Below are 24,996 nucleotides of genomic sequence, written 5' to 3'. Positions count from 1 at the left end.
GCCTTTACGCTATTATAAACTTGCATTACTCCCCCCAGTTACAGAAATAGTAACAGTTTAAAATAACTGAAGACCCTTACCATCCAAAGATTACCATCACTGCTGCCATTTTGGTGTCTCTCTCTCTCTCTCTCCAGCCTTTCATGATTTATGCACATAGGTATCTAACAGTAGTGTTTTGTGACTATGTACGATTGAGGTGCGCTTGTGCACGTAACCAAGCCCCAAGCCCCTCCTGTTGGACCTTTCGTGATTGCCTTTTTCTGCTCAAGTAATGCAGACACGAGGGATCAGGCAGCTCGGGGGTCTCTTAACTGAGGATTTTGCCATTCACTGGCTCACTGATGCTCTGCTGTGGACTTTGTAGGGTCTCGCAGAGCAGGCACGCTTGAGGTAAGGATTCAGATGAAAACCACCCTCAGTTATTCCTGGAGAAGAAAAGCGGCGGGGTATTGCATTGGATGTGGCTGTAATTACAGTGAACTGTGATCCGTGCCAGGCTGCAAGCTGAGGCTTAGCTCCCTGGATAACCTCGCCAGCCAGCACTTCCCTTGGCAAACCTGGTGGCATGGGTCTTTCAAAGCCGTTATTAATACTTTGTTTCCTAACACGTTATCTTTCTCAGGTGAGCTAAGAAAATGAAAGGAAAAAGGAAATTCCTGTAGTTTGATCGTCTTACATTAAAAAAGTTAAACCAGCAGCTCTCCTGGGTGTAGCTAACCCAGTGGATGACAAAAGGGGGAAAGCCATCCACGCAGGTGATTGCAGTTTCACTGTGCCAGCCCGAATTTCTTGGTCTGGCTTCTTGCTGGAAGAGGACAGTTTGAGACCTCAAGCTAGCCCAACGCCGAGGCCCAAGAAGGGATCCTGCACCCTCCACCCCAGCAGCAGCCCTGCAAAAATCCAGGGCAGAGGGCAATTCCTGATGTATCATGTATATGCTCAAGAATGGAATAAAAATGAATTCCTGGGAGTGTAGGTCACCCGTCACCTCTCAGGGCTGTCCCTGCAGCCCCTCCTGGCTGCAGTGGGACCCAGCGCACCCTGATGGTTAGAGGAGAGGAGAAGTCAGAGAAGCACGCCCAGGTCACTTTCCCCAGGGGCACCTCCCTTGTTTCTGCGGTGTCTGGAGCTGTACTTGTCAAAGGCTGAATTGAGTCCATATCCTCTGCCCGCCAATGTGTGCAGCTGCAAGTTCGCAATTAAGGCATCCACGTCCCCTCTGCATTTCAAGGCAGCCTTCAGCCTAATAAAATCATGTCAGTGTAACATCCAGAAAACTTATGTATGCTCCCTTGGTTTTTTGTTTGTTTGCTTTGGCTTGTTTTTTGATTGCACCGGGTCTTCATTGCAGCATGCAGGATCTAAATTCCCTGATTGTGGATCACACTAGGGCCCCCGGCACTGGGAGTGCAGAGTCTTAGCCACTCAACTACCAAGGAAGTCTCTCTGTTGTTTTTGTGTGTTGGTCTAGGATACATCAGGAATTGCCCTCTGCCCTGGATTTTTGCAGGGCTGCTGCTGGGGTGGAGGGTGCAGAATCCCTTCTTGGGCCTTGGCGTTGGTCTAGCTTGCGGCCCCCACAAGCTATATTCTTACTCTGGGATAGAGTATTCTAACTCGGATGTGACTTTTAAAAGACTTTAATTGAAACATAATTTGATTTACAGTGTTTGCAGTAGTTTCAGGTATACAGCAAATGATTCAGTTACATGTGCTCAGTCACTTCAGTCGTGTCTGACTCTTTGCGACCCTGTGGACTGTAGCCTGCCAGGCTCCTCTGTCCGTGGGATTCTCCAGGCAAGAACACTGGAGTGGGTTGCCATTCCCTCCTGCAGGGGGCCTTCCCCCCTTCCAGGGATCAAACCCACGTCTCTATGTCTCCTGTACTGGCAGGTGGGTTCTTTACCACTAGCTGTCTATTTGTTTACTCTTTTTAAGATTCTTTTCCTTTATAGGTTATTACAACATACTGAATATAGTTCTCTGTGCTATACAGTAGGTCCTTGTCTATTATCTATTTTATATATAGTAGTGTGTGTCTGTTAATCCCAAACTGTTAATTTATCCACCACCCCCCGCCCCCCTTTCCCCTTTGGTAACCATGAGCTTGGTTTCTATGTCTGGGAGTCTGTTTCTGTGTTCTAAATAAGTTCATTTGTATCATTTCTTAAGATGCCACGTATATGTGATATCATATGAGATTTATCGGACATAATTCTTTTCATCCAAGAGCACAGAGTGTTTCCAAGGCAAACTAAACCAACCCTCCATTCGGAGATAACAGTGATAATGAGAACTTATAAAAAAAGTTGCCTGGGGGACTCTGAAAGGTTTTAAAAACGGTGGCGCCATCCGATGACTTCTTTCGTTTCCCCTTTAGATGCAGCAGCAGGAGCAGAGCTCGCCGAAGACCAGCCTCTCCATCCTTGCCTTGGGGCTGGGCCGTCTCCTCTTCTACTGGTGGCTGGCAGAGCTGATGGTTCATCTCATGTACATGCACGCCATCTACAGCAGTGCCTCCCTCCTGAGGGCCGTCTCGAGCTGGACCTTAGGTAACTGGAGAGATCGCCGGCGGTAGAACAAGCGTCAGGAGCGAGCTTCACGGGGAAGCTGGTCAGAGAGCAGACAGGGGTGTGGTTGCCTTCAGCAAACCCTGTATTTTTTAACCATATTCCTCTTGTGGCCAAGATGACGCATGCGTGAAGTGGCTGACAGAGGTGAGGGCCAGGTTTGTGGGCTGGGAGCCGAGGATGGTAGCAGCCCCTCTTCCTGATGGAATTCCTGCTAAGCTCAGCTGGGTCTGCATCTTCCTGGTGTGGCCAGCACTGCACTTGACAGGAGTCCCTGCTAAGAGCTGGTGCTGTAAGACCGAGTTCTATAGTCATCCTTGTTTTCGTGCACGATGTAAAGCAGAGTGTAAAGCTTTAGAGTCAGACAGATACAGGCTTTATTTTCACATTGAAGTGTAGTTGATTTACGTTGTATTAGTTTCAGGTGTATAGCAAAGTGATTTGGTTGTACATGTACGTGTGTGTGTGTGTGTGTGTGTGTGTGCACGTGAGCACGTGCGCTCTGTGCTTAGTTGCTCAGTCATGTCCGACTGTTTGTGACCCCATGGACTGCAGCCCTCCAGGCTCCTCTGTCCATGGGGATTCCCCAGGCAAGAATACTCGAGGAGGTTGCCATGCTCTCCTCCAGGGGATCTTCCTGACCCAGGAATCAAACCCAGGTCTCCCGCATTGCAGGCAGATTCTTTAGCCACCAGGGAAGCCCATATGTGTTTCACTTATAGGTTATTACAAATATTGGGTATAGTTCCCAGTAGATTCTTGTTGGTCATCTACTTTATGTGTAGTAGTGTGTGTCTGTTAATCCTAAACCGCTAATTTATTCTTCCCCCCAATTTTCCCCTTGGTAACTGTAAGTTTGTTTTCTTTGTCTGTGAATGTATCCCTATTTTGTCAAAAGTTCATTGGCATCATTTTTTAGACTCCACATATAGGTGATATCGGGCTTCCCTGATAGGTCAGTTGAAAAGGAATCCGCCTGCAATGCAGGAGACCCCAGTTCAGTTCCTGGGTCAGGAAGATCCCCTGGAGAAGGGATAGGCTACCCACTCCAGTATTCTTGGGCTTCCCTGGTGGCTTAGCTGGTAAAGAATCTGCCTGCAATGCGGGAGACCTGGGTTCAGTCCCTGGGTTGGGAAGATCCCCTGGAGAAGGAAAAGGCTACCCACTCCAGTACTCTGGCCTGGAGAATTCCAGGCACTGTATAGTCCATGGGGTTACAAAGAGTCGGACATGACTGAGTGACTTTAACTTCACATAGGTGATATCATATTTGTCTTTCTCAGGCTGACTTCACTTAGTATGATAATCTTTAAGTCCATCCATGTTGCTGCAGATGGCAACATTTCATTCTTTTTTATGGCTGAGTAATATTCCAACTGTGTGTGTGTGTGTGTGTGTGTGTGTGTGTGTGTGAGTGTGTGTATGTATGCATGTGTGTGTGTATGTATGTATTTGTATAAACTATATATACCACATCTTCTTTATCCGTTCACAGTCAGCTGTAGGTTTGAACCTTGGCTCCATCAGCCGCTAGTGGGCAGCCTTTGACAGTTTGCCGCAACTCTCTGCATCTTCACCTGTTCAGTGAGCAGACTCACCTTTGCAGGATTGTCTGGAAGGTTAAGTGAAACCATGTCTGGTAGGTAGAATTAATGATACATGCTCATGTAGGCCCCTCTGTTGGCCCTTATTTCTTATCTACCCATTTCTTTTGGAGGAGGGCATGGCAACCCATTCCAGTATTCTTGCCTGGAGAACCCCCAAGGACAGAGGAGCCTGGCAGGCTACAGTCCATGGGGTTGCAAAGAGTTGGACATGACCGAGCAGCTAAGCACAGCACCCATTTCTTTATATCTGCTCATAGGTGGGGTGGAGGTCTTATTTCCTCAGCAGGACACCCTATTAAGTCTCTAGTATAAGACTTCTCTGTATATGCCACTGTTCTTTATTCCTCTGGCAAAAACAGCAGAGAACATGCTCCTTTCTGAACAAAATCTCCCGTTTCTTTGTTTGTGTTCCTTTCAAGAGCTTCCGTGGTGGCTGAATTCAGCTGTGTGGTCTGACCTCCAGCCTGGGGCTCCGATGGGAAATGGGTGATCTTCCGGTCAGATTAAGCTGCTCTCTGCCGGGGGCAAGAGTAATGGCCTGACTCCTTATCTATTTGGTGATTTATAGATTTTTTTTTTTTTTTAAAGAGAAGTCTTGATTGCCCTTGTTATCACATAGGCTTAATCAGAATGTTTTCAAGGAAGATGCCTTTCAGGATTGGGAGAATGCTGAGTTGTTTTAATGAGAGTCTCTTCTTCCCAAAGAAAATCCTTTTTTTTCATAGTTGAAAGTAACTAATAATCTAAGGCTTTAATGATATACTTAGGCAAACAAAATAGGATTAAATGATGGCTGTGCTAAATCAGATCCTGATTGTACTGCATCCAAATTAGGAGATTATCCATTTGGATGATTTTAACTATGAAAACTGGATAGCAAAACTCGAAATGGTGCTTAAACAGTAAGGAAGAGCTGTTGTCTCAGACAGCTGGTATCTTAAGGTCAACGCTAAGGGTGGTAACTCCAGTGACTAAGAAAAGTCATCAGTGATCCATTTGGGCACCTATCACTCAACTGAAGAACTAACCAGAATCCTAGAAGTCATTAGTTTGTACCCACAATGCCATCACTTTCACCCCCCTCCACAAAGTAACCTGATCTTGGGGTTTATCATTCCCTTTCTTTTTTTTTTTAAATAAAAAAAATTTATTCTTAGAGCCAGTTTAGGGTTAGAGCAAAACTGATAGCTCAGTTCAGGGATTTCCCATCTGTCCCCTGACCCGCACGTGCAGAGCCTCCCGCAGTACCAGTGTTCCCACCAGAGTACACGTTACCGGAGATGAGCGTACCGCGACATGCCATCACCCAGAGCCCCTCTGTGTATTAGAACTGACTCAGTGTCATACAGTCCGCGGGCTGTGCCAGATGTGTGACGACGTGTCCTCCGCTGTGATACACGCAGAGGAGTTTCACAGCCCTGACAGTCCCCAGCGCTCTGTTCATCGCTCCCTCCCCTTTAATCCTGGCAACCACTGGTCTTGTTAATGTCTCCATACTTTTATCTTTTCCAGAATGTTGTGTGGTTGGAATCATAGTATGTAGCTTTTCAGGTTGACATCTCTCACGTAGTAATATGCAACTCAGGGCTCCTCCATGGCTTTTTATGGTTTGATAGCTCATTTAATGTTAGTGCTGAATAATATTGCATTATCTGGATGTAACAGCGTTTATCTGTTTGTCTACTGAAGTATGTCTCAGTTGATTCTAAGCGTCGCGGTTATGAATAAATTTGCTACAAGCATCCACATGCAGGTTTTTATGTGCCTGTACGTTTTCAAGTCCTTTGAGTAAATACCAATAAATAACTGCAATGGCTTGGTTTTATGGTAAGAATATGTTTATTTTTGTAAGAAACTGACAAACTGGCGGTTTTTTCCCCAAACTAGCTTTTTTTTTTTTTTTAGTTTTCCAAAGTGGTTGTATCATTTTGTGTTCTTACCAACAATGCACGAGAGCCGGTTTCACATATTTGTCAGTATTTGGTGTTGTCAGTATTTTGGATTGTGGCCATTCTAATAGCTGTGTAGCAGTATCTCATTGTTGCTTTAATTTGCAATTCTCTAGTAACATAATGTAGAACATCTTCTTGTATGCTTATTTGCTCTCTGCGTATCTTCTTTGGTGGGCTGTCTGTTCAGGTCTTTGCCCATTTTTAAATTGGATTGTTCCTTTTTTAACTGTTGAGTTTTAATGGTTCTTTGTATATTTTAGAGGCCAATCCTTTACCAGATGTCTCTTTTCAAATATTTTCTCCCAGTCTGTGGCTTATCTTCTCATTTTCTTGACAGTGTCTTTAACAGAGCAAAAGTTTTAATTTTTATAAAGTCTAGCTTATCAGTTATCCTTCATCGATCTTGCATTTGGCGTTATATCTTAAAAAGCCACCACCTTGTCTGAGGTCACCTAGGCTTCCTCCTGTGTTATCATCTAAGAGTTTGGTGTTACGTCTTAAAAAGCCGCCGCCATGTCTGCGGTCACCTAGGCTTCCTCCTGTGTTATCGTCTAAGGGTTTTAGAGTTGTGTGCTTTATGTTTAGGTCTATGGGCTATTTCAAGTTAACTTTTGTGAAGGTGTAAGAAATTAGACGTGAATTTCTTCCAGCATCATTTGTTAAAAACACTGTCTTTGCCCCGTTGTATTGTCTTTGCTCCTTTGTCAAAGATCGATCGACTGTGTTTATATTGATGAGTCTATTTCTGGGCTCTCTGTTTGGTTCCATTGATCTTTTTGTTTATTCTTTCACCAGTATCACACTGTCTTGATGAATGTAGCTTTAAAGGAAGTCTTGAAAGTAAAGTAAGTCTTGAAAGTGAGGCAGATAGGGGCAGGCCTTCACCTCTCGTCTTTCCTTCCAGTGCAGGTAGATTATTCTGGGTCTTTTGCCTCTGCATATAAACTTTAGAATCAGTTTGTTGATATCCAGAAAATAACTTGCTAGGATTTTTATTTGGATTGCATTGCATCTATAGATGGAGTATGGAGGAATTAATATCTTGATATCGTGAGCTTTTCCTTCCACAAACTGGCTGTCTATTTATTTAGTTTTTCTTCAATTTCTTTTTCTTCAGACTTCAGTTTTTCTTCAGAATTTTATAGTTTTCCTCATATATAACTTGCATATATTTTCTCATATTTATACCTAAATATTTTTTGGTATTAATGTAAATAGTACTATGTTTTTAGTTTCAAATTCTATTTGTTTATTGTCAGTAAATAGGAAAGTGATTGACTTTAATATATTAACTTTGTCTTCTGTAACCTTTCTACAATTTTTATTCCAGGAGATTTTGTTGTTGTTGTAATTGTTTCTTTGGGATTTTCTACATTGACACTCATGTCATCTTTAAGCAAGAGTAATTTCTTCCTTCCAAAAATATATAGGACTTCCAGTATTATATGGAAAAGGAATGGTGAGAAGGGGCAGCCTTGGCTTCTTCCTTTCACCATCAAGTATGATGTTTTTAATTTAGTCTCAAACTAGAAAGCTTCTATTTTCTTGCCGTTAAGTATTATGTTACCTGTAGGTTTTTTGTAGATGCTTTTTTACTAAGTTGAGGAAGTTCCTTTCTATTCCTAGTTTGCTGAGAGTTTTTCTTTTTTGTCATGAATGGGTGTTGGATTTTGTCAAATGCTTCTTTCTTGCATATATTGATATTAGCCATTTTTTCTTCTCTAGCTTGTTGATGTGATGGATTGCATGAACTGATTTTCAGATGTTGAATCAGTCTTGCATACTTGGATAAATCTCATATTTCATGGTGTTTAATTGTTTTTATATATTGATGGATTGATTTGCTAATATTTTGTTGAATTTTTGTGTGTATGTTCATGAGAGATATCGACATGTAGTTTTCTTGTAATATTCAGTTCAGTTCAGTCGCTCAGTCATGTCCAACTCTTTGAGACCCCAGTGTATCCTTAAGAGTTATCCTAAGTGAAATGAAGGAGACAGGCCTTTAGGCCCACGTGTCCTTTAGTCACTGGATGTGGGCCGTGTCAGAAAGGGGTGTGACCTTGGATGAGGCAGCTTTCTCGAGGAGGCGGTCCCCAAAGCAGCTAACAGCTGAGAGTTTTTCTGGTCACATTTCCGTCGACTGGGATAATAAGCCATTCCTTCCTGGAGGAAGATTTGATTAGGATAGCATGGTTTCCATCACAGCAGTTTTCTGTGGAAGTGTCCCCTTGGTCGCTCAGAGCCTTGCTTTCAATAGCTGCTTCGTTCTAGGTGATTACACACAATTATGATTTGATTAGCAGTTTCAACACGGTGCGTGGAACTTCCAGAGTCTCGCTGATTATTACTAGCTGGATTTTTACTGCCTTAAGGCTCCAGGAATCCAGATAATCAAGATTTCCTAGCTTTCCCCTCTAATATCTGCTTGTTAATCAGTCAGTTTCTTCCTTGGAAGTAGTAAAAAAACAACTTTGGATGATTGATGCAGAAAATCAAATGCCTTCAAAGGAAATTGGGTAGGTAGGTAGTTCACAGAATCACAGGGAGGGCTGGACACCTGAATTCGGGGCAGGCAGCCAGGAATCCAAGCCCAGATTATGCCACTGAGCTCCTCTGCGAGGGGGCCACTGCCCTCAGGACAGCTGCTGCTGGCACCGTTCTCTGTACCCCGAACTGTCCACATCGGCACTGGCCTTGGGGTGCCATTGTTAGTGGCAGTGCCACCAGAGTGTCCCTGTCTAAAGGGCAGAGCCTAAGTGGAGTGGAGGGGAGTCTGGGGAGGCTAGTGTCCAGCAGAGTCTACTTTTCTAGTAGAAGGAAGACTGCACCCATGACAAAGACAAAGATGGGGAATTCCCTGAACACAGCAGGATAGATGCTGGACATCTTTAAGCCTTCCCGGGAGCCTTCTGTCCTGTCTCCATCTGGGTTTGTTGATTTCCAGGCCTGCTTCTTAACTGCTGTCCAGGGAAATTCCTTTCTTCGTTATCCTGGGGATTCCTTTTGCTTCTTGTGTGTGTCGGAGGCTTGTTTCCTGGCATACACTTATTCTTTTAGTTGCTCCCCCCGTTTTGACAAAGTATATCCCCCAGTAACCTTTCTGAAAGAAGATGCAGGGGAGGTCAGTTTGGGATTTCTTACATATCTGAGATGATTTTATTCTGCTCTCTTCATGTTCTTTAAACGGTGATGAGGTGTGGTCCTCATGGTTGGAAATCATTTTCCCTCCCCAGCTTTTTGAGTACATTGCCCTATTATCTTCCGGCTTGTGGTGATGCAGTTGAGTCTGATGTCATTCATTTTCTGGATCTTTTGTATGAATTGACTCTTGAGCCTCCTTTCTGGGAGCTTTTAAAGTCTTCTCTTTGTCCAGGTGTTCTTAGTCACCCAGTTGTGTCCGACTCTCTGCAACCCCATGGACTGTAGCCTGCCAGGCTCCCCTCTCCATGGGATTCTCCAGGCAAGAGTACTGGAGCGGGTTGCCATGTACTCCTCCAGGTTCTTCCCCACCCAGGGATTGAACTCATGTCTCTTGTGTCTGCTGCATTGCACATGAACTCTTTACCTGCTGAGCCATCAGGGTTGCCCTCTGTTTGTCTGGAATGCTCTAAAATTTCATAATGTTATGTCCTGGTTTGGGACTGTTATATTTTCATCATTTGAACTAGATAGAGGTTCTTTTGAAAAAAGAAGGTGATTTTCTTTGATCTGGCTAGTATTCTTGAATTATTTTGCTAAGGCATTCCTTACTTCCATATTTTAATTTTAATTTTTTAGCTCTTTCTTTGATGCCTCTCATTCAGTTACTGGACCATTAATTTTCTAATACTTTTTCTTTTATTGTTTTCATCTTTTTTTTTTTTTACCCCAACTCTGTTCTATGGGCTATTTTCTCAACTGTCTCCTCTTAATCCATCTATTTGTTTTTCTTTCTTTTTTTTTAATTTTTGGTTTTTAGCAGTTTTAATTTTCATGAGCTCTTTTCGTTCTTCCAGTGTTGGTCTTTCCCGCCTTCTGTTTTCATGGATCCTGGCACCTTTTCTTAATTCCCTGATGATGTTACTTATGTGTTTGAAGGGGGCAGTTCTCCTCTGCATTGCTCCTCCTCCCAGGTTCCTGTTTTCTCCTTCGTTTCCTTGGCCTTTCATGTTAATGAATGAGTGGTGACTCTTGGCCCTTTCTTTTTGAGAGTGAGGCTCTTAGAGGTAGGGACAGAGTTTCTTTCTTCAGTTCAGTTCAGTCGCTCAGACGTGTCTGACTCTCTGCAACCCCATGGACTGCAGCATGCCAGGCTTCCCTGTCCATCACCAGCTCCTGGAACTGGTGATGCCATCCGATCATCTCATCCTCTGTCGTCCCCTTCTCCTGCCTTCAGTCTTTCCCAGCATCAGGGTCTGTTCCAGTGAGTCAGTTCTTCGCATGAAGTGGCCGGAGTGTTGGGTCAGATTTCTCTCTAACTGACTGTCGTAACCCCAGTTAGGCTGCACATGATGGAAACCTGACTGCAGCAGTAGCACAACCATGTAGGCAATTGTTTTTCTCACATAACAAGAGGTGGGAGGATGGGCAGGTCAGCGCTGGTGCAGCTTCTCAGTGGGTTGCTGTGCCCTTCTCCAGGGGATCTTCCCAACCCAGGGATCGAACCTGGGTCTCCCGCATTGCAGGCAGATTCTGTACCATCTGAGCCACTAGGGAAGTGTAGCTTCTTTAGGGAGTTACAAGTGACCCAGGCTCCTTCTAGCTCTCTGTAGCTTGTGGTCTCGCAATGTCTTAGGCATTATAAGAAGAAAAAAGTTGGAAGACACAGAGGTTAAAGGTGAGTTTCAAATCATGCTTTACCTTTTATTGGAAAAGCAGTAGTTTTCCCAGAAGCCTGATGGAGTAGAAAGTTGCTTATTACGCACATGCCAAGAAACCAAGACATTTAAAAACGGGCATGTGAGGTTAGCTGTGAGATAACACTGTGAGAGCCGGTCTTTCTGTGACTTTTTATTCTCATTATTCCAAATCGTCATTCCCAGCTATGTGCTTTCTTGCCCATTCTCCACTCCTGAACGTAACTTCTCCATGATTTTATGGTCCTTTGCTTCCTCACAAGTTGAAGAGAGTGTATATGAGTGTGTGTGTGTGCGTGTGTGTGCATTCACGCTGTATTTGTATGAATGTGTGTATGTATGTACTCTTTGAATATCTCATACTTGTATGCTTGTCCCAGTGTATCTGTTTTTAAAATTTTTATTGCAGTGCAGTTACTGTACAATACTGTGTTAATTTGTATTATACAGTGAAGTGAATCAGCTATACACATACCCCCTCTTTTTTGGATTTCCTTCCCATTTAGATCAGTGAGTCTGTTTTGAGTGAACCTGTGAGAAGCTGAGAACACTGCTGCTTTGTCCTGAATGTGGTGCCATGTGAACTGTGCATCTGCCCGAGGCTCCCTGTTGGGGACAGGAGAGAACGGCAGTAAAATAAATTTCCTTTTGTTAGGAAAAGATCTCTTCTCATTTTCTGAGGCGATTTCTTTTTGGCAGCCCCCTTTGCTTGGGGCTTCACTTTCTTTTAGGACCCAGACTTTTGAGAAAAAGGAAAGAAAAAGGCTTTTGAGTGGCTACTGAAACATGGAGGCCAGATGTTCATTGTCAAGTTTTGAGGGGGCTGGGGTGGGGAGCTTATTTTTCTGACAGACACCACCTGAGAACGTTTCCCCAGCGGCAGACACTTCTGTGTACATATTTGTCAGATGTTGATGCCTCTGAAGCCAGAGCAAGATGCAAAGATTAGAGTCGCTTGTTCTGTAAAAATTTCTTATGCAGCCTGGAGGATAGGTAGCTGGGACCACTCAAGCAGCAGACCCCTAGAGCAAGGCATCTGAGACTGTCTCTTGTAGCCTCTGTGGTTATGCTTGCCTCTCTGATTATCCCACCTCCTGTGGCATTCCTTTTAGGTTCTCGGTCATTCTCTGTGGCCAACAGTCCTCCATGGTTATAGTCTGAACTTGGGTTGATATCCCTAGGGGAAAAACGATTAGGTTAGGTGTGTTAACATTTCTAGTCCGCTGCACTGTTTGATTTGTGGGAAGTGAGACCTTACTTCTGGATATTTTTGGGTAGTTAAAATTCACTAAGAAAATGTACTCAGCCTTCAGAAGCGTGGATGATGAATTATTTCCTTCCAGCATTTCTTAGCAGGATCTCAGGCTCACTCAGTGTCCTTACAAATAACTCAAAAAAAAAAAAAAAAAAAAAATCAAGACACGAGATCTTATCATGCTAACAAATCTCTTTCCTGGTCTGCAGACCTATGAACAAGAACATAAATACCATTTACTCTTGTGCTCTTTACCCTTGAGTCTGTCTCCAGCCATGTTCCTGGCAGTTCTGCTGCAAAAATTATGAACATTAGAATCTTAGGGATGGAAACTAGAAATTTCATAGAGCTTCAGTTTAAGACCTTCTTATAGCGTCCATGGCTAAAGGTATAGATCCAAGGCTGAAAGATGGATTGGCCTAATACAGCTAGTCCCAAATTATTGTCCAAGACAGGAGAATAGAAGCCAGGGGTAGAAAGTCCAGTAGGTTTTGAGTTGGGTGACCAGGGTCATGAGAACTAGGAGGCTGTCCTGAATTGCTGAGAAGGAGCTCTGCAGGCGAAGATGGGGTTTTAGAAACAATACTGACTAAACGAGATGATGAGTTTAAAGCTACAGTTACAAAAAAAAAAAAAAAAAAAAGCTACAGTTACAAGACTTATTAGTTATCTAATAATAGCTTATTAGAAGTTATCAAACTGGGACTACATAGAAATTATAAATACACAGAATCCCTCGGATTTCTACCTGTAAGGGGCTCCAGGGGTTCCATAGCTGATCAAGGAAAAAGACTTGGGCCGGAGGTGGAAAGGACTTGGGCAGGAGGTGGAAAGGACTTGGGCAGGAGGTGGAAAAGCCTTGGGCACGGAGGTGGAAAGGACTTGGGCAGGAGGTGGAAAGGACTTGGGCAGGAGGTGGAAAGGACTTGGGCAGGAGGTGGCAGTAGTGTAGCAGCTTTATCTGGGTGATGCTCTGGCAGGTTGAGCTCAGGGGAAATCCCTCACAGTGTGAGGGACTGTATTGTGGAGGTCCAGAGGCTGTATTGTGAGGAGTGTCCCCATTTGGAAAGGGAGGAGGGCAAGGGAGCCTGGGGAGAGTGGAGTCAGGGAGGAGGGGGCGTCTAGGTGATGTGGCTAAATACCATGGCCCCGAGGCTTTGAGTCAGAGCACCGAAGGGCTGCCGTGGCATGCAGTCTTTTGTCGCCCTGAGATGTATCTGTCTGCGGCTAGTAGATCTCAGACGCAGTTTCACAGGGTGTGCAAAGCAGGCACACTGTAGGTGGCAAAAGTGTCTGCTTGTTTGCACTATGTTGAAAATAACTGGATGTATAAAAGTTTGAGTTTGGCGCTAGTGGGGATTTGAACTAATGGGCCTCAGCCAATGTGAAGAAAGAAATGATGTTTAGGAGTCAGTACACAGAAGCCAGTGTCAGCTCACTTATGTAACACTGCCTCCTCTCAAGGTGGTGCTATCGATTTGTTGGCGTTCTGGATAGGTCCAGCGGAGGAGACGGACTGAAAGCAGGTCACAACACACCTTGGGTCAGAGAGTATGGCCAGGAGGTGGAGCCTTGTGTCACAGGAACTGTGCTGTCATTATTCACAAGTGAGCTAAGTGATTCTCACCTTTTTTGGTTACATAACAAGGATGTCAGGGTGAACAAGGCAAGTTCAGCCCCTGTCCTGGCATAATGCATGGTTTAAAGAGTTGTTTTAAAAAATTAAGGGAAAAAACCAAACAATTCAGGGTGATAGGTCCTGTGCTAGCGGGAGTCCAAGGTGCTGTGGAAGCAAAGAGAAGTACATAGCTCAGTCTAGGGGAGTCTGGAAAGGTTTCTCAGAGAAAGTGATGTCTATGAGGAAACCTGTAGGATGATTAGGAATTAAACAGATAATAGAGGAGGGAAGAAGGATTGGGAGAGGGATGCTCTAGGCAGAGGGGCCAGCACATTCAGAAGTCTGAAGATGAAAGATCTAAGGGCGTATTTGAGAGACAGAGAAGGAAGTTCAGCATGGCTAGAAGCTCTTGTGATATGTCCGTGTGTGCATTTTGATGGAAAGCAAGATTGAAGTGAAGGCAGGCAGACAAGAGGTGATGGAAAGTTTCACGGTCTGTGATAATGAATATAAAAGCAAATTTGGGAGATTCATGGGGTAGAATTGACTGGCATTGCTAAACAGTTAGCTATAGGGGGTGAGAGAGACAGGGTGAAGTCAGGGGGAAGGCTGGAATTCTGCCTTGGGCATCTACCATCAACCTTTTAATCCACATATACTGAGACTCTCTACCCGGACACCCTTGCAATTAAACACATCTCCCCAACTCTCCTGGGACCCGCTGATAATTACAAGCAACCACTATCAGCTTCTCTCGGGGTGGTGCACTGCATGGATGTATGTGCTGGTTTTTAAAGACAAGTCTGAAGTTAAACCAGCCGTTGCCTGTGTTGCCTTGAATATGTAGAGAATTTCTGAAAACTCAATGAAGGTACTTAGTTTTCTTTTGTTCCCAGTTCTAAGGTTTCTCAGCATTTGAGATTGGGTGTGAGCGCTCAGTTACTCTGGTTCGTCTGAATTCTAGCTGATTCTAAGGGGTGGGTGGGTACGGTTAATTAATCACAGGCAATAAGACGGCTTCCTTTCTGGCTTCTGGCTTCAGACATTCTTATCCTTTGGTCTTTGAATCTTTTTGAAAATTTCAGGTCAGTTTCATAAATTTTGTTAGTTGCTCTGAAGGGTCACGAGAAAGACACAATGTCTATTGTCTGTGAATTTGCAATGTTTTGGAAGGGACAAGCAGGTGGATATCCTGCTAATACTCATATTTTTCTGTGTTTTTAAGGGTGAAATACTGTTTTAACTTTTATTATAGGTAACCAGAATAGAACCTGTCTGGGAAATATGTTTGTTAAATCCTTTCGCTAATATCTGTTAATGAAGAGCGGATATAGATCGTGACCTCCATGTGACTGGGTCTCTCTTTCATCACTGTTTGCCTGTCATGGAATAAGTGCTCCGTACATATTTGTTAAAAGGATCAGCAGTGAACAAATGGATTCTTTTGTTGACTTTTCTGTTGTCAGCCATATGTTTTGCTTTTTAGTTGATGTCTTCTTCAAGGCATTAATGATGCAGGGAAATTAATGGAGGGTGATGGTTCAATGCTAAAATGAGATTTTTCTTACTCATAATGGCTTTTGTTGAATACTTGCAAAAATTCCTCTGTGTGTGTGTTTTATGGGTTGTAAAAAAACCTTGCCAAACTAAGAGCACCTAATGGGACAGGATGAAGGAAAGCACTTTTAACTAAGGACAAAAGTGTCTTGGAGGCAACTCAAGGAATCCGTTGTTGGTGATCTGCAGATGCTTTTGGTTTGAGCAGCAGTGTGTGTACAAGTCAAAAAAGTGTTATATTTTGTTCTGATGCCGAGTGCAGAGGGTGTCTGGCGGGGCAGGCAAACTGAAAAGAGAGTATGCTGAGAGATAGAATGACCAGCTGACCTGGTTTGTCAGGGACGGTCCTGGGTTTGGCACTGAGAATCTCCTCTTGGAAAACTCCCCAGCCCTGGACAAACTGGAATGATCAGTTTCCCTGTATGAGAACTCAGAGTTGAATAGAGAGCAGATGGAAGTGGTACTTGTGCACACTCAGGCCAATGCGTGTTTAAAGGAGAAGGGTTGTCAAGAATGGCTTCCTCAAGAGGCCCATAGAAGAGGCACCCAAGCTGGTCCTGCAGAGTGCAGTTTTACACAGTGAGAATTACTGTAAAATGGAATGGTTTGCGAAGACCCCCTGGGCGCCTGGTACATTGGGCCATCGTACCCCCGCGGTCCAGGAATTTCTTTGGAGGTGAAATAGTTGGAAGATTTTGACCTCTGAAACTTTAGAGCCTAGTTTGACCTACAGATTGCCTAACACTAATTCAAGAAACTCAGTGGCCTTTTCGGGGTCACCAGGGGTTCGTGGTCAAGCGTAGGTCGGAGCCAAGTCTATTGATTTTCAGGCCTCTGTTCTTTCTGCTCACCAGCGCTTGAGGGTTGCCAGCCAGGGCTGATACAGGTGTCCTCCTGTGAAAGAGGTGAGACTGTGAACCGGTGCTTTCTCTGCCTTTGTGACGAGGATGGATGGTAAGGAATGAGGACTAGGAGGGGGCCTGTGGCCACGTTTTGCGAGTGCAGTGCTGATTTTAGACAACAGCAGCTTGTTGAATGGCCTGAGAATCTTAAGAGCTGCTCCGGGAGGCCCCGGGAGGTAGGGGTTGGTTACTAGGCAATCTCATGACTGCTGGGCCTTCCCAGGCAGGCAGCTCTGTGGCAGTTTTCACAGAAATGCAGGTCCAAAGGTCTTCGCCAAAAGAGGCCTTGCTTGCTTCTCTGGTTGATCTTTCTCTGCACCCTCCTGAGGCCAGTATCTTATGGAAGTGCGTTTCTAACAGCTGCATGCTCACCAGTGAGTCTGCTAGCGGGGCAGAGAGTTCTGCCAGTTGCCTTCCACTTTCCCTATTTCTCTTTTGTTTCTCATCCAGATTATTTGCAGAGATTTGCGTGTTGCCCTGTTTTCCTTCCAGCCTACTTTTTAACTGAATATATTCTGAATTTTTCCACATGTGGTGAAATAGTCTTTTAAATTCTACGCCCTCAGAGGATGACTTTTGCTAGTTTGATCGCACTCCTTCCTACAATTTTACTGTAATCGAGTTGACCAATCCTCTGTTGTGGATCTTTGTGTACTTCTGCGAGCATATTTGCGTAAGCCTTTCTGAGCTCATCCCTCCTGACGGTCCTGAGGGAGGCGTCCTAGGTCAAAGGTTTTGGCTCCTGTTGCCAAACTGGTCTTTGGAAAGAGAGGGCTGTTTTTCTTCCCCCAGGTCAGCAGTGTTTAAGTGTGAGCGTGGAGGGCAGTGATTTTTTTGTGCCATTTGTATGTAGAAGGCGTATATCCTCTCTGCCTTCCCCCCTTCCCTCCTCACGCCCCCCCCCCCTTCCTTTCCCCCTCATCCTCTTTTCTTGACTTCCTCCCCTGCCTTCTTTGTGGCGGCGGGGCAGGGTGGGGGTTGAACATCTCTTTGCCATAGTACAGCTGTTACAGGTTTTATCTTAGAGTTCTGGAAGAAGTAGCTGTCAGGCTGCCATCCGAGCAGTGAACTGTGGCAAAGCAGAATGGCCGTGGGCCTCGGGAAGATGCGTTGTCAGGGGAGGGGAGGAGTCAGACAGTTTCTCCCCGCGTTTCTGAAGTGGGCTCTCCTAAAAGACAGCGCTCGCCTCATGGGAGGTTTGCTGGATATCCTGGAGCTCCACTTACCTGACCGTGGAGGTCATGAACCCATCACTTATCTGTACGGATTTTCATAGATAGGATTCCCACCGAAAATAATCCATAAACAGTCTATAATGGGAAGAGCAAAGAGTTTTATTTGAGCCAAGCCGAGGACTATAACCCAGAAGACAGTCTTTCAGATTACTTGAAACAGCTGCCCCAGAGAAGTGTGGTTTTCAACATAGTTTGATATCTTGTCAGAATAAAGAACATCAAATAAGTCAGGGATACATGTCTTCAAGGTTAAAAAATAAATGAAAGATCATGTACACAGTGAGTCAGCACGGCTTTGGCACCTGGGAACGTAGTCTGATCTTTGAGGGAGGGCCAGTATTAGCATCCCAGGACAGGGATGCATCAGTCTTTATTTTTAACATGATATTCTTTACTACTAGTCAGCATGTCCTTTTCTTTAATAATTAAAGCAGATGGGCAATGTATGTTTGATAGGCTACAAACAGGCTGTTTTAGTTAGCATAAAATTCAAGTTAATACCTGTACAAGCCAGAATGACTTCCCCAGACCTCACTATATGAAAATTTCTTTTATCACAACCAACTTTCCTCCTTCTCCCCAGATAACCTGTGTTCCAGGCTTTTCACATACCTCTTACCTGTTTATGGAAAGCATTGTAAGTTCATCAGAACCTTGAATCGCCGGGCACTAGGAATAGAGAGCGAATTGAGACTTTGAAATTCTGGGGTGTAAAACCTGTTCTAGAACCCTGCGACTTCTGTGAAAAGCGACACCTTTCCATAGTGGAGTGATAGATTTCCACTGTGCTTGAATAAAATCAGACTGATCTCTTCAACAAAGGCCATGTGACTTGGCTCCTCCCCACCTTCCGAGGAGCCTCTTACTACCCTGTGGTTGCCCCCTCTTCCCCACCAGGCTGAGCTCCTTGTTCTTTTTCAGACATCACCAGCATCGTCTGATCTCAGGGCACCATGTTGGGCTCTTCGCTGGCTCTTCCGGTTAGAGCGTTCTTTCCTTTCATCATTGTGTATCTTCTTGTCATTTGTACCTCAGCTTAAACGTCCTTTCCCAGAGAAGCGTTCCTTGGTGACCCAAATGGAAATAGCCAGGCAGCGGTTTACATCACCTGATTTTATTCTCCGCTCGGGGCTTATCGCCGTCTGAATTTTCCCTTGTTTGTCTCTCACCACTGAACGTATGTTCCATGGAATAGAAACCTTATTTAAATTCGTCATCCTTAACCTGTATGAGAAAAGAATCTGAGAAAGAATGCATATTTGTATATGAATAACGGAATCACTTTGCTGTATGCCTGAAACCAACATAGCATTGTAAATCAACTATACTCCAATAAAATTTTTTAAAACGTGAAATATAAATCTTAGATCAAAAGATTCATCCACACTGTAGCATGGAAAAAAAAATTGTCATCCTGGTGTTCCCAGTGCCTACAGCTATAAGTTGCTGATAATTGACATTCTGTGACTAGTTGTTATATAGGAATAGGGCCGTTGGTCAGGCAAAATTCCTTTATGTTTACTGCTAAGAGTTGGCTTCCTTGGTAGACTGACTTTGGGTTCGGAGAGATGAGTTTTAGTCATAACCCTGAATGTGTGACAAGTCCCTTCAGTCATGTCTGACTCTTTGGGACCCCATGGACTATAGCCCACCAGGCTCCTCTGTCCGTGGGATTTTCCAGCCAAGAATACTGGAGTAGGGTGCCATTTCCTCCTCCAGGGGATCTTCCCAACTCAGGGATCAAATCTGCATCTCTTATATCTCCTGCGTTGGCAGGTGGGTTCTTTACTAGTAGTGCCATGTGTAGTCACTAATTCTGCGATCTTAGAAAAACCACTTGCCATCTCTGAATCTCAGTGTCGTTATCTGTAAAGTGAGACTCATAGTATTTACCCAAAGAACCCCAAAGGATGCTTGAGAGGAGGAGCCATGGTAAGGGATGTGCAGACTCCGTGTAAACGTCTAATCATTCAACAAATGGGAAGTATCATCATTTATTTATTGGAAGGACATGGAACTACCATGATGCCTCTAGAAACTTGGGAAAAAGGATGGTGGAGCCTGTTACAAACAGCAGGGCATGGTGTCAGCGCACCGTGGAGAAGAGATGTGGGTCTCGGTCAGCACTGGTCTAATGGGAGCTTCACTGGAGGATTTATCCTCCCCGTGAAAACCTTCTGCCAGCAGAAAGGGAGGTGGTTTGGCCAGAACTGGCCTGGAAAGTATCCAAAGTCTTGATAATACTCATTTAGCAGTTGACTGGGGAGGGATGATCCACCGTTCCAGAGATTCGCGTTGTCCCATCCAGCAGCAGAATATTCCAGTTGTGGGCAGACGATGCCATCTCTCAGAGCCGGATGCATTAAAAGTGCCCTGGTTTCTTCTCACTAAGCAATTCTTAGTGCCTGATAGATTTCCTGTGTGGCTGACCAGAGAGAAAAGTGGCTCTCTTAGGGAGAATAATGAGGGCAAAGTTACCTTGCATGCATGCTATGCATGCTAAGTCGCTTCAGTCATGTCCAACTCTTTGCGACCCTATGGACTGTAGCCCGCCAGCCTCCTCTGTCCATGGGATTCTCCAGGCAAGAGCACCGGAGTGGGCAGGTGATGGTTCTCACCCTACCTTGGTACGCTGGTGTTCGAGTATTAGAGTCTGTCTCTGTGAGCTTGGTGGATATGCATCTGCCCTCAGGGAGCTGACAGATGGGGGTCGTGTGGAACAGCCTGGCTGGGGTGACCTTCTCTGGGTACAGCTGCCTTGTCCAAGGGCACCCACTCGGTATCTCAGCTTTATATTTGCAGTGTGATCTTGGTTTAAACTGATGTTCTTTCTAGCTGGAGATTGCTGAATGTGGTAATAGATTTGTGTGTGTGGCGGGGGGTTACCTGCATCACTAGTTCAGGTGGATGTACTCAAAGGGGCCAGGAGGTGGCAGTAAAAGCTAGGCAGTCATTTGAGCAGTTCCAAGTAGACCGCAGTTTCTTAGCCTAATTTCAGCCTCTCCTGGGCAGATTTACAAGGTCTGGAAGTGGGGGTAGAGTGGTGGTGCCTGGGAAATCCTGTGGACAGAGGAGCCTGGCCGTCTGCAGTCCATGGGGTTGCAAAAGAGTCAGATATAATTTAGCGATTAAACCAGCATGGCAAAAAGGGTGGTGGTGTTGCTGCTGGACCGGAGAGAGGTAGTCTTATCAAAGTGGCCATTCTTATCCCATCATCACAGCGTCCGTGAGTCTTACCGCTCTCAAGTTCTTTTCATGAAACTCTGTAAAATAATAATAAAAAATCTTAACATACTCTAATATTCAGATTTTTTTGTAGAACATGTGTATATAGGGTGTCGATCAGATTTCACTGGATTTTAGCTGTGAGTGTCTCCTAGCCCCTTAGCTTCTAGAGAACATGAACTTGACTTCTCATCTCATGGACTGAGCAGAGCCCAGTGCTCTTCTGAGACTTCCAGTTCATGGCCTCCCCTGTCTCTCGTCTTTTGCTTTGGTGGAGTCTGTTCTGTGTATTGAATTTATTTATTTACTCAATAGTAGTGATCATTATCTACTCTGACAGCCATTTCGTGTATATTATTTTTATATTTATTTTTAATTTCGTGGCTGCACTGCACACCACGTGGGATCTTAGTTCCAGTTCCCCTACCCAGGGGTGGAGTCTGCACCCCCTCACATTGGAAGCGTGGCATCTCAGCTCGTGGACTGCCCGGGAGGTCCCAAGTGTGTTGTTTAGGGATCATCTGCTGTCCCCCTGTGCATTGCCTTCATTATCACTGGGTACTCGGTTCTTTTTCTTAGTTAGTGCATACGTGCGCGTGCAAACACACACAGTCAGACAGATGCACACACAGACACCCCCCCCACACCCCGAACTCAAATCTCTTCAGGTAAAGCATTGGTGCGTATTAGAGGATTTTAGTAACGGTTTGGCAGAGGGTCACATGAACAACTTGAAATGGACAGCTGGAGCTCCCTGGCTCCTCTGCCGGGTCTGGAACTCAGGCTGTGGTCCTGGCCATGCTGCTCCGTCCTTCTCTCTGCCCTCCTCCTCCTCCTCTTTCTGCCCTTCTCCTCTTGGGAACAAAACGAGCTCCCATTCTCGCATAGGCAGATCTTTCTGAAATGAAGCAGACACCTCACTTCCTGCTTGGTTTCTCAGGTCTTTTTACTGTGCAGCTGTGTTTCCTAGCTGACGGATGACCCTCTCTGACCCTGCCTCTCCGGTCCCTGAAGCTGCAGCGCCATTCCTGCCAGTGCTTCTCCTCCTGGCAGATTGGAACATTTAAAAATTTTTATTTTCTTGAAATATAGTTGGTTTGCAGTGTTGTGATAATTTCTACTGTAGAGCACAGTGATTTGGTTATACGTATGTATACATTCTTTTTCATACTCTTTGCCATTATGGTTTATTCCAGGATATTGAATGTAGTTCCGGTGCTATCCAGTAGGACCTAGTTGTTGATCCATCCTGTATGTGATAGTCCGCATCTGCTAACCCCACACTCCCGGTCCATCGCTCATGCACAGCCTTCCCCTCTTGGCAGCCACAGGTCTGATCTCCATGTCTGTGAGTGTGTTTCTGTTTTGTAGATTCATTTCTTGGACCATTACATATCCTCACGCTTTGTGCATGTTGTTTCTTGACATTTCCTTCATCTGACTAACTCCTCTCTCAAAGCAGCTCACTTTCTGGACTACTTCCCCAATGGGTTAGATTCCGATGATGGCTCCTTCCAGCCCCAATGACTGGGATGAATGACTTTTGATTAGGAGAGCGAAGTTGAGTGTTCTGATCCTGAATTGTCACCAACTTTTAACTTTGCGCATATAATGGGAGTTGAGAAGGGCTCACTGATTGTGAAATGTCGTTAAAGTGTGAACCTTCCTCAAATCGGGTTGTGGTCAATGAAAAAGTAATGGTCATTTCATTCAAGTCAGTTCAGCAAGGTTTCATTAAGGCTCCAGAAGGGAATTGCTGCCCCTCATTCATTCTCCAGACCTGCATTAGGCACATATTGGATGCCAGCTACTGTGTAGGGGCCAGAAGTACAGAGATGAAGTAGAGGTGTCCTGGGCCAATTGCATCTATAGTTTTCGAATTCAAGAGAAATATCGGTGTTAGAGTTACGTGTTTGGAGTTCAGAGTGAATGGGTGGCCATTAAAGCTGTGGGAGCAGATGATACCAGGTGCGGAAAATGCAATCCATGTAGATCGCTGGGGTGTTGGGCACAGCCTGCTTTTCAGATATTTTTTTCCAGTGAAAGGAAAGGTGCCCAGAGTGAAACTTTTGTTTTCTGAAAGATTAAAAGAAATCATTTTATATCTTTTATCATTGGTACCTTTTAAATCATGTTCACATACTCTTAAGGACTATCACGATAGCAGAGGGAACATACTGTAATGAATCTATAGGTTAAATAAACACATTGGTAAGATCTATAAACATTTTTTCCTGAATGTTAACAGATTTGATAATTACCTGAGGATTTACTATTTGAAGAGGCTTTGATAATTTGCAGTGACTCCTTACACTATGAAATAGAATGGTGTTAAGTTTTAGTAAGCCATTTGAGCACGACTTAAATTTCTTTGTTATATATTTTTTTTATTGAAGTACAGTTGATTTACAGTGTTGTGTTAGTTTCAGGTATATAGCAAAGTGATTCAGTTATATGCACATATATGTATATATTCTTTTTCAGATTTTTCCATTATATGTTATTTAAAGATTACAAGACATTGATATATAGTTCTCTGTGCTATACAGTAGGTCCTGTTGTTTATCTATTTTACGCGTATGTTCATCCCAAACTCCTAGTTTATCCCTTCACCCATCTGGTCCCATCACTTCATGGCAAATAGTTAGGGAAACAGTGGCTGACTTTATTTTTCTGGGCTCCAAAATCACTGCAGATGGTGATTGCAGCCATGAAATTAAAAGATGCTTACTCCTTGGAAGGAAAGTTATGACCAGCCTAGACAGCATATTGAAAAGTGGAGACATTACTTTCTCAACAAAGGTCTGTCTAGTCAAGGCTATGGTTTTTCCAGTGATCATGTATGGATGTGAGAGTTGGACTATAAAGAAAGCTGAGTGCTGAAGAATCGATGCTTTTGAACTGTGGTGTTGGAAGAGACTCTTGAGAGTCCCTTGGAGACTCAAGGGACTCAAGGAGATCTCAAGGGACGCAAGGAGATCCAACCAGTCCATCCTGAAGGAGATCAGTCCTGGGTGTTCATTGGAAGGACTGATGCTGAAGCTGAAACTCCAATGCTTTGGCCACCTCAAGCGAAGAGCTGACGCATTTGAAAAGACTCTGATGGTGGGACGGATTGAGGGCAGGAGGAGAAGGGGACGACAGAGGATGAGATGGCTGGCTGGCGTCACCGACTCAATGCACGTGAGTTTGGGTGAACTCCGGGAGTTGGTGATGGACCGGGAGGCCTGGCGTGCTGTGGTTCATGGGGTCATAGAGTCAGACATGACTGAGCGACTAAACTGAACTGAACTGAACCATAAGTTTGTTTTCTATGTCTGTGGTCTCTTTCTGTTTTGTGTACAGATTCATTTGTGTCGTTTTTTAAGTATCCACATATAAATAATATCATATGGTATTTGTCTTCTGTCTGACTTAATTCACTTAATATGATAATCTGTAAGTCCATCTACGTTGCTGCAAATGGCATTATTTCATTCTTTTTTATGGCTGAGCAATATTCCATTGTGTATATACACCATATCTTTATCCATTCATCTGTGGATGGCCACTTAGGTTGCACTTCCACGCCTTGGCTACTGTAACTTGGCTATAGAGTAATATAACTTTTTGAGGAGGTGTTTATTTTACTAGAGCTCTTTGCAGAGAAACCTGGGGCTTCCTTTGAAGATGGAAGATGAGAACTTCCATCCTTTGGAACTTCCATTCATGTCCATCGAGTTGGTGATGCCATCCACCCATCTCATCCTCTGTCGTCCACTTCTGCCTTCGATCTTTCCCAGCATCAGGGTCTTTTCCAATGAGTCAGTTCTTTGCATCAGGTGGCCAAAGTGTTGGAGTTTCAGCTTCAGCATCAGTCCTTCCAATAAATATTCAGGACTGATTTCCTTTAGGATTGATTGGTTTGATCTCCTTGATTGTCCAAGGAACTCTCAAGAATCTCCAACACCACAGTTCAAAAGCATCAGTACTTCAGCACTCAGCTTTCTTTATAGTCCAACTTTCATATCCATACATGACTACTGGAAAAACCATAGCTTTGACTAGATGGACCTTTGTCAGTAAATAAATGTCTCTGCTTTTTAATACGCTCTCTAGGTTGGTCATGGCTTTTCTTCCAAGGAGCAAGCGTCTTTTAATTTCATGGCTGCAGTCAACATCTGCAGTGATTTTGAGCCCAAGAAAATAAGGTCTGTCATTATTTCTATTGTTTCCCCATCTATTTGCCATGAAG

The 24,996-nt window shown here is 44.3% G+C and overlaps 1 protein-coding gene across 6 annotated transcripts in view; it reads left to right on the top strand.

Annotated features, from left to right (window-relative positions):
• The window catches only part of HHAT (hedgehog acyltransferase), a 352,855-nt gene that overhangs the window by 86,560 nt on the left and 241,299 nt on the right, over positions 1-24,996 (top strand). For all 6 annotated transcript variants that reach the window (XM_070768646.1, XM_070768650.1, XM_070768651.1 and 3 more), the window contains one exon: positions 2,384-2,555. In XM_070768646.1, the coding sequence (XP_070624747.1) occupies positions 2,384-2,555 (172 nt within the window). The remainder of the gene's footprint in view (positions 1-2,383; positions 2,556-24,996) is intronic.

This window comes from Bos indicus, chromosome 16 (genome assembly GCF_029378745.1).
Source record: "Bos indicus isolate NIAB-ARS_2022 breed Sahiwal x Tharparkar chromosome 16, NIAB-ARS_B.indTharparkar_mat_pri_1.0, whole genome shotgun sequence".
Lineage (NCBI taxonomy): Eukaryota > Metazoa > Chordata > Mammalia > Artiodactyla > Bovidae > Bos > Bos indicus.
This window is presented reverse-complemented; position numbering and strand designations above follow the sequence as displayed.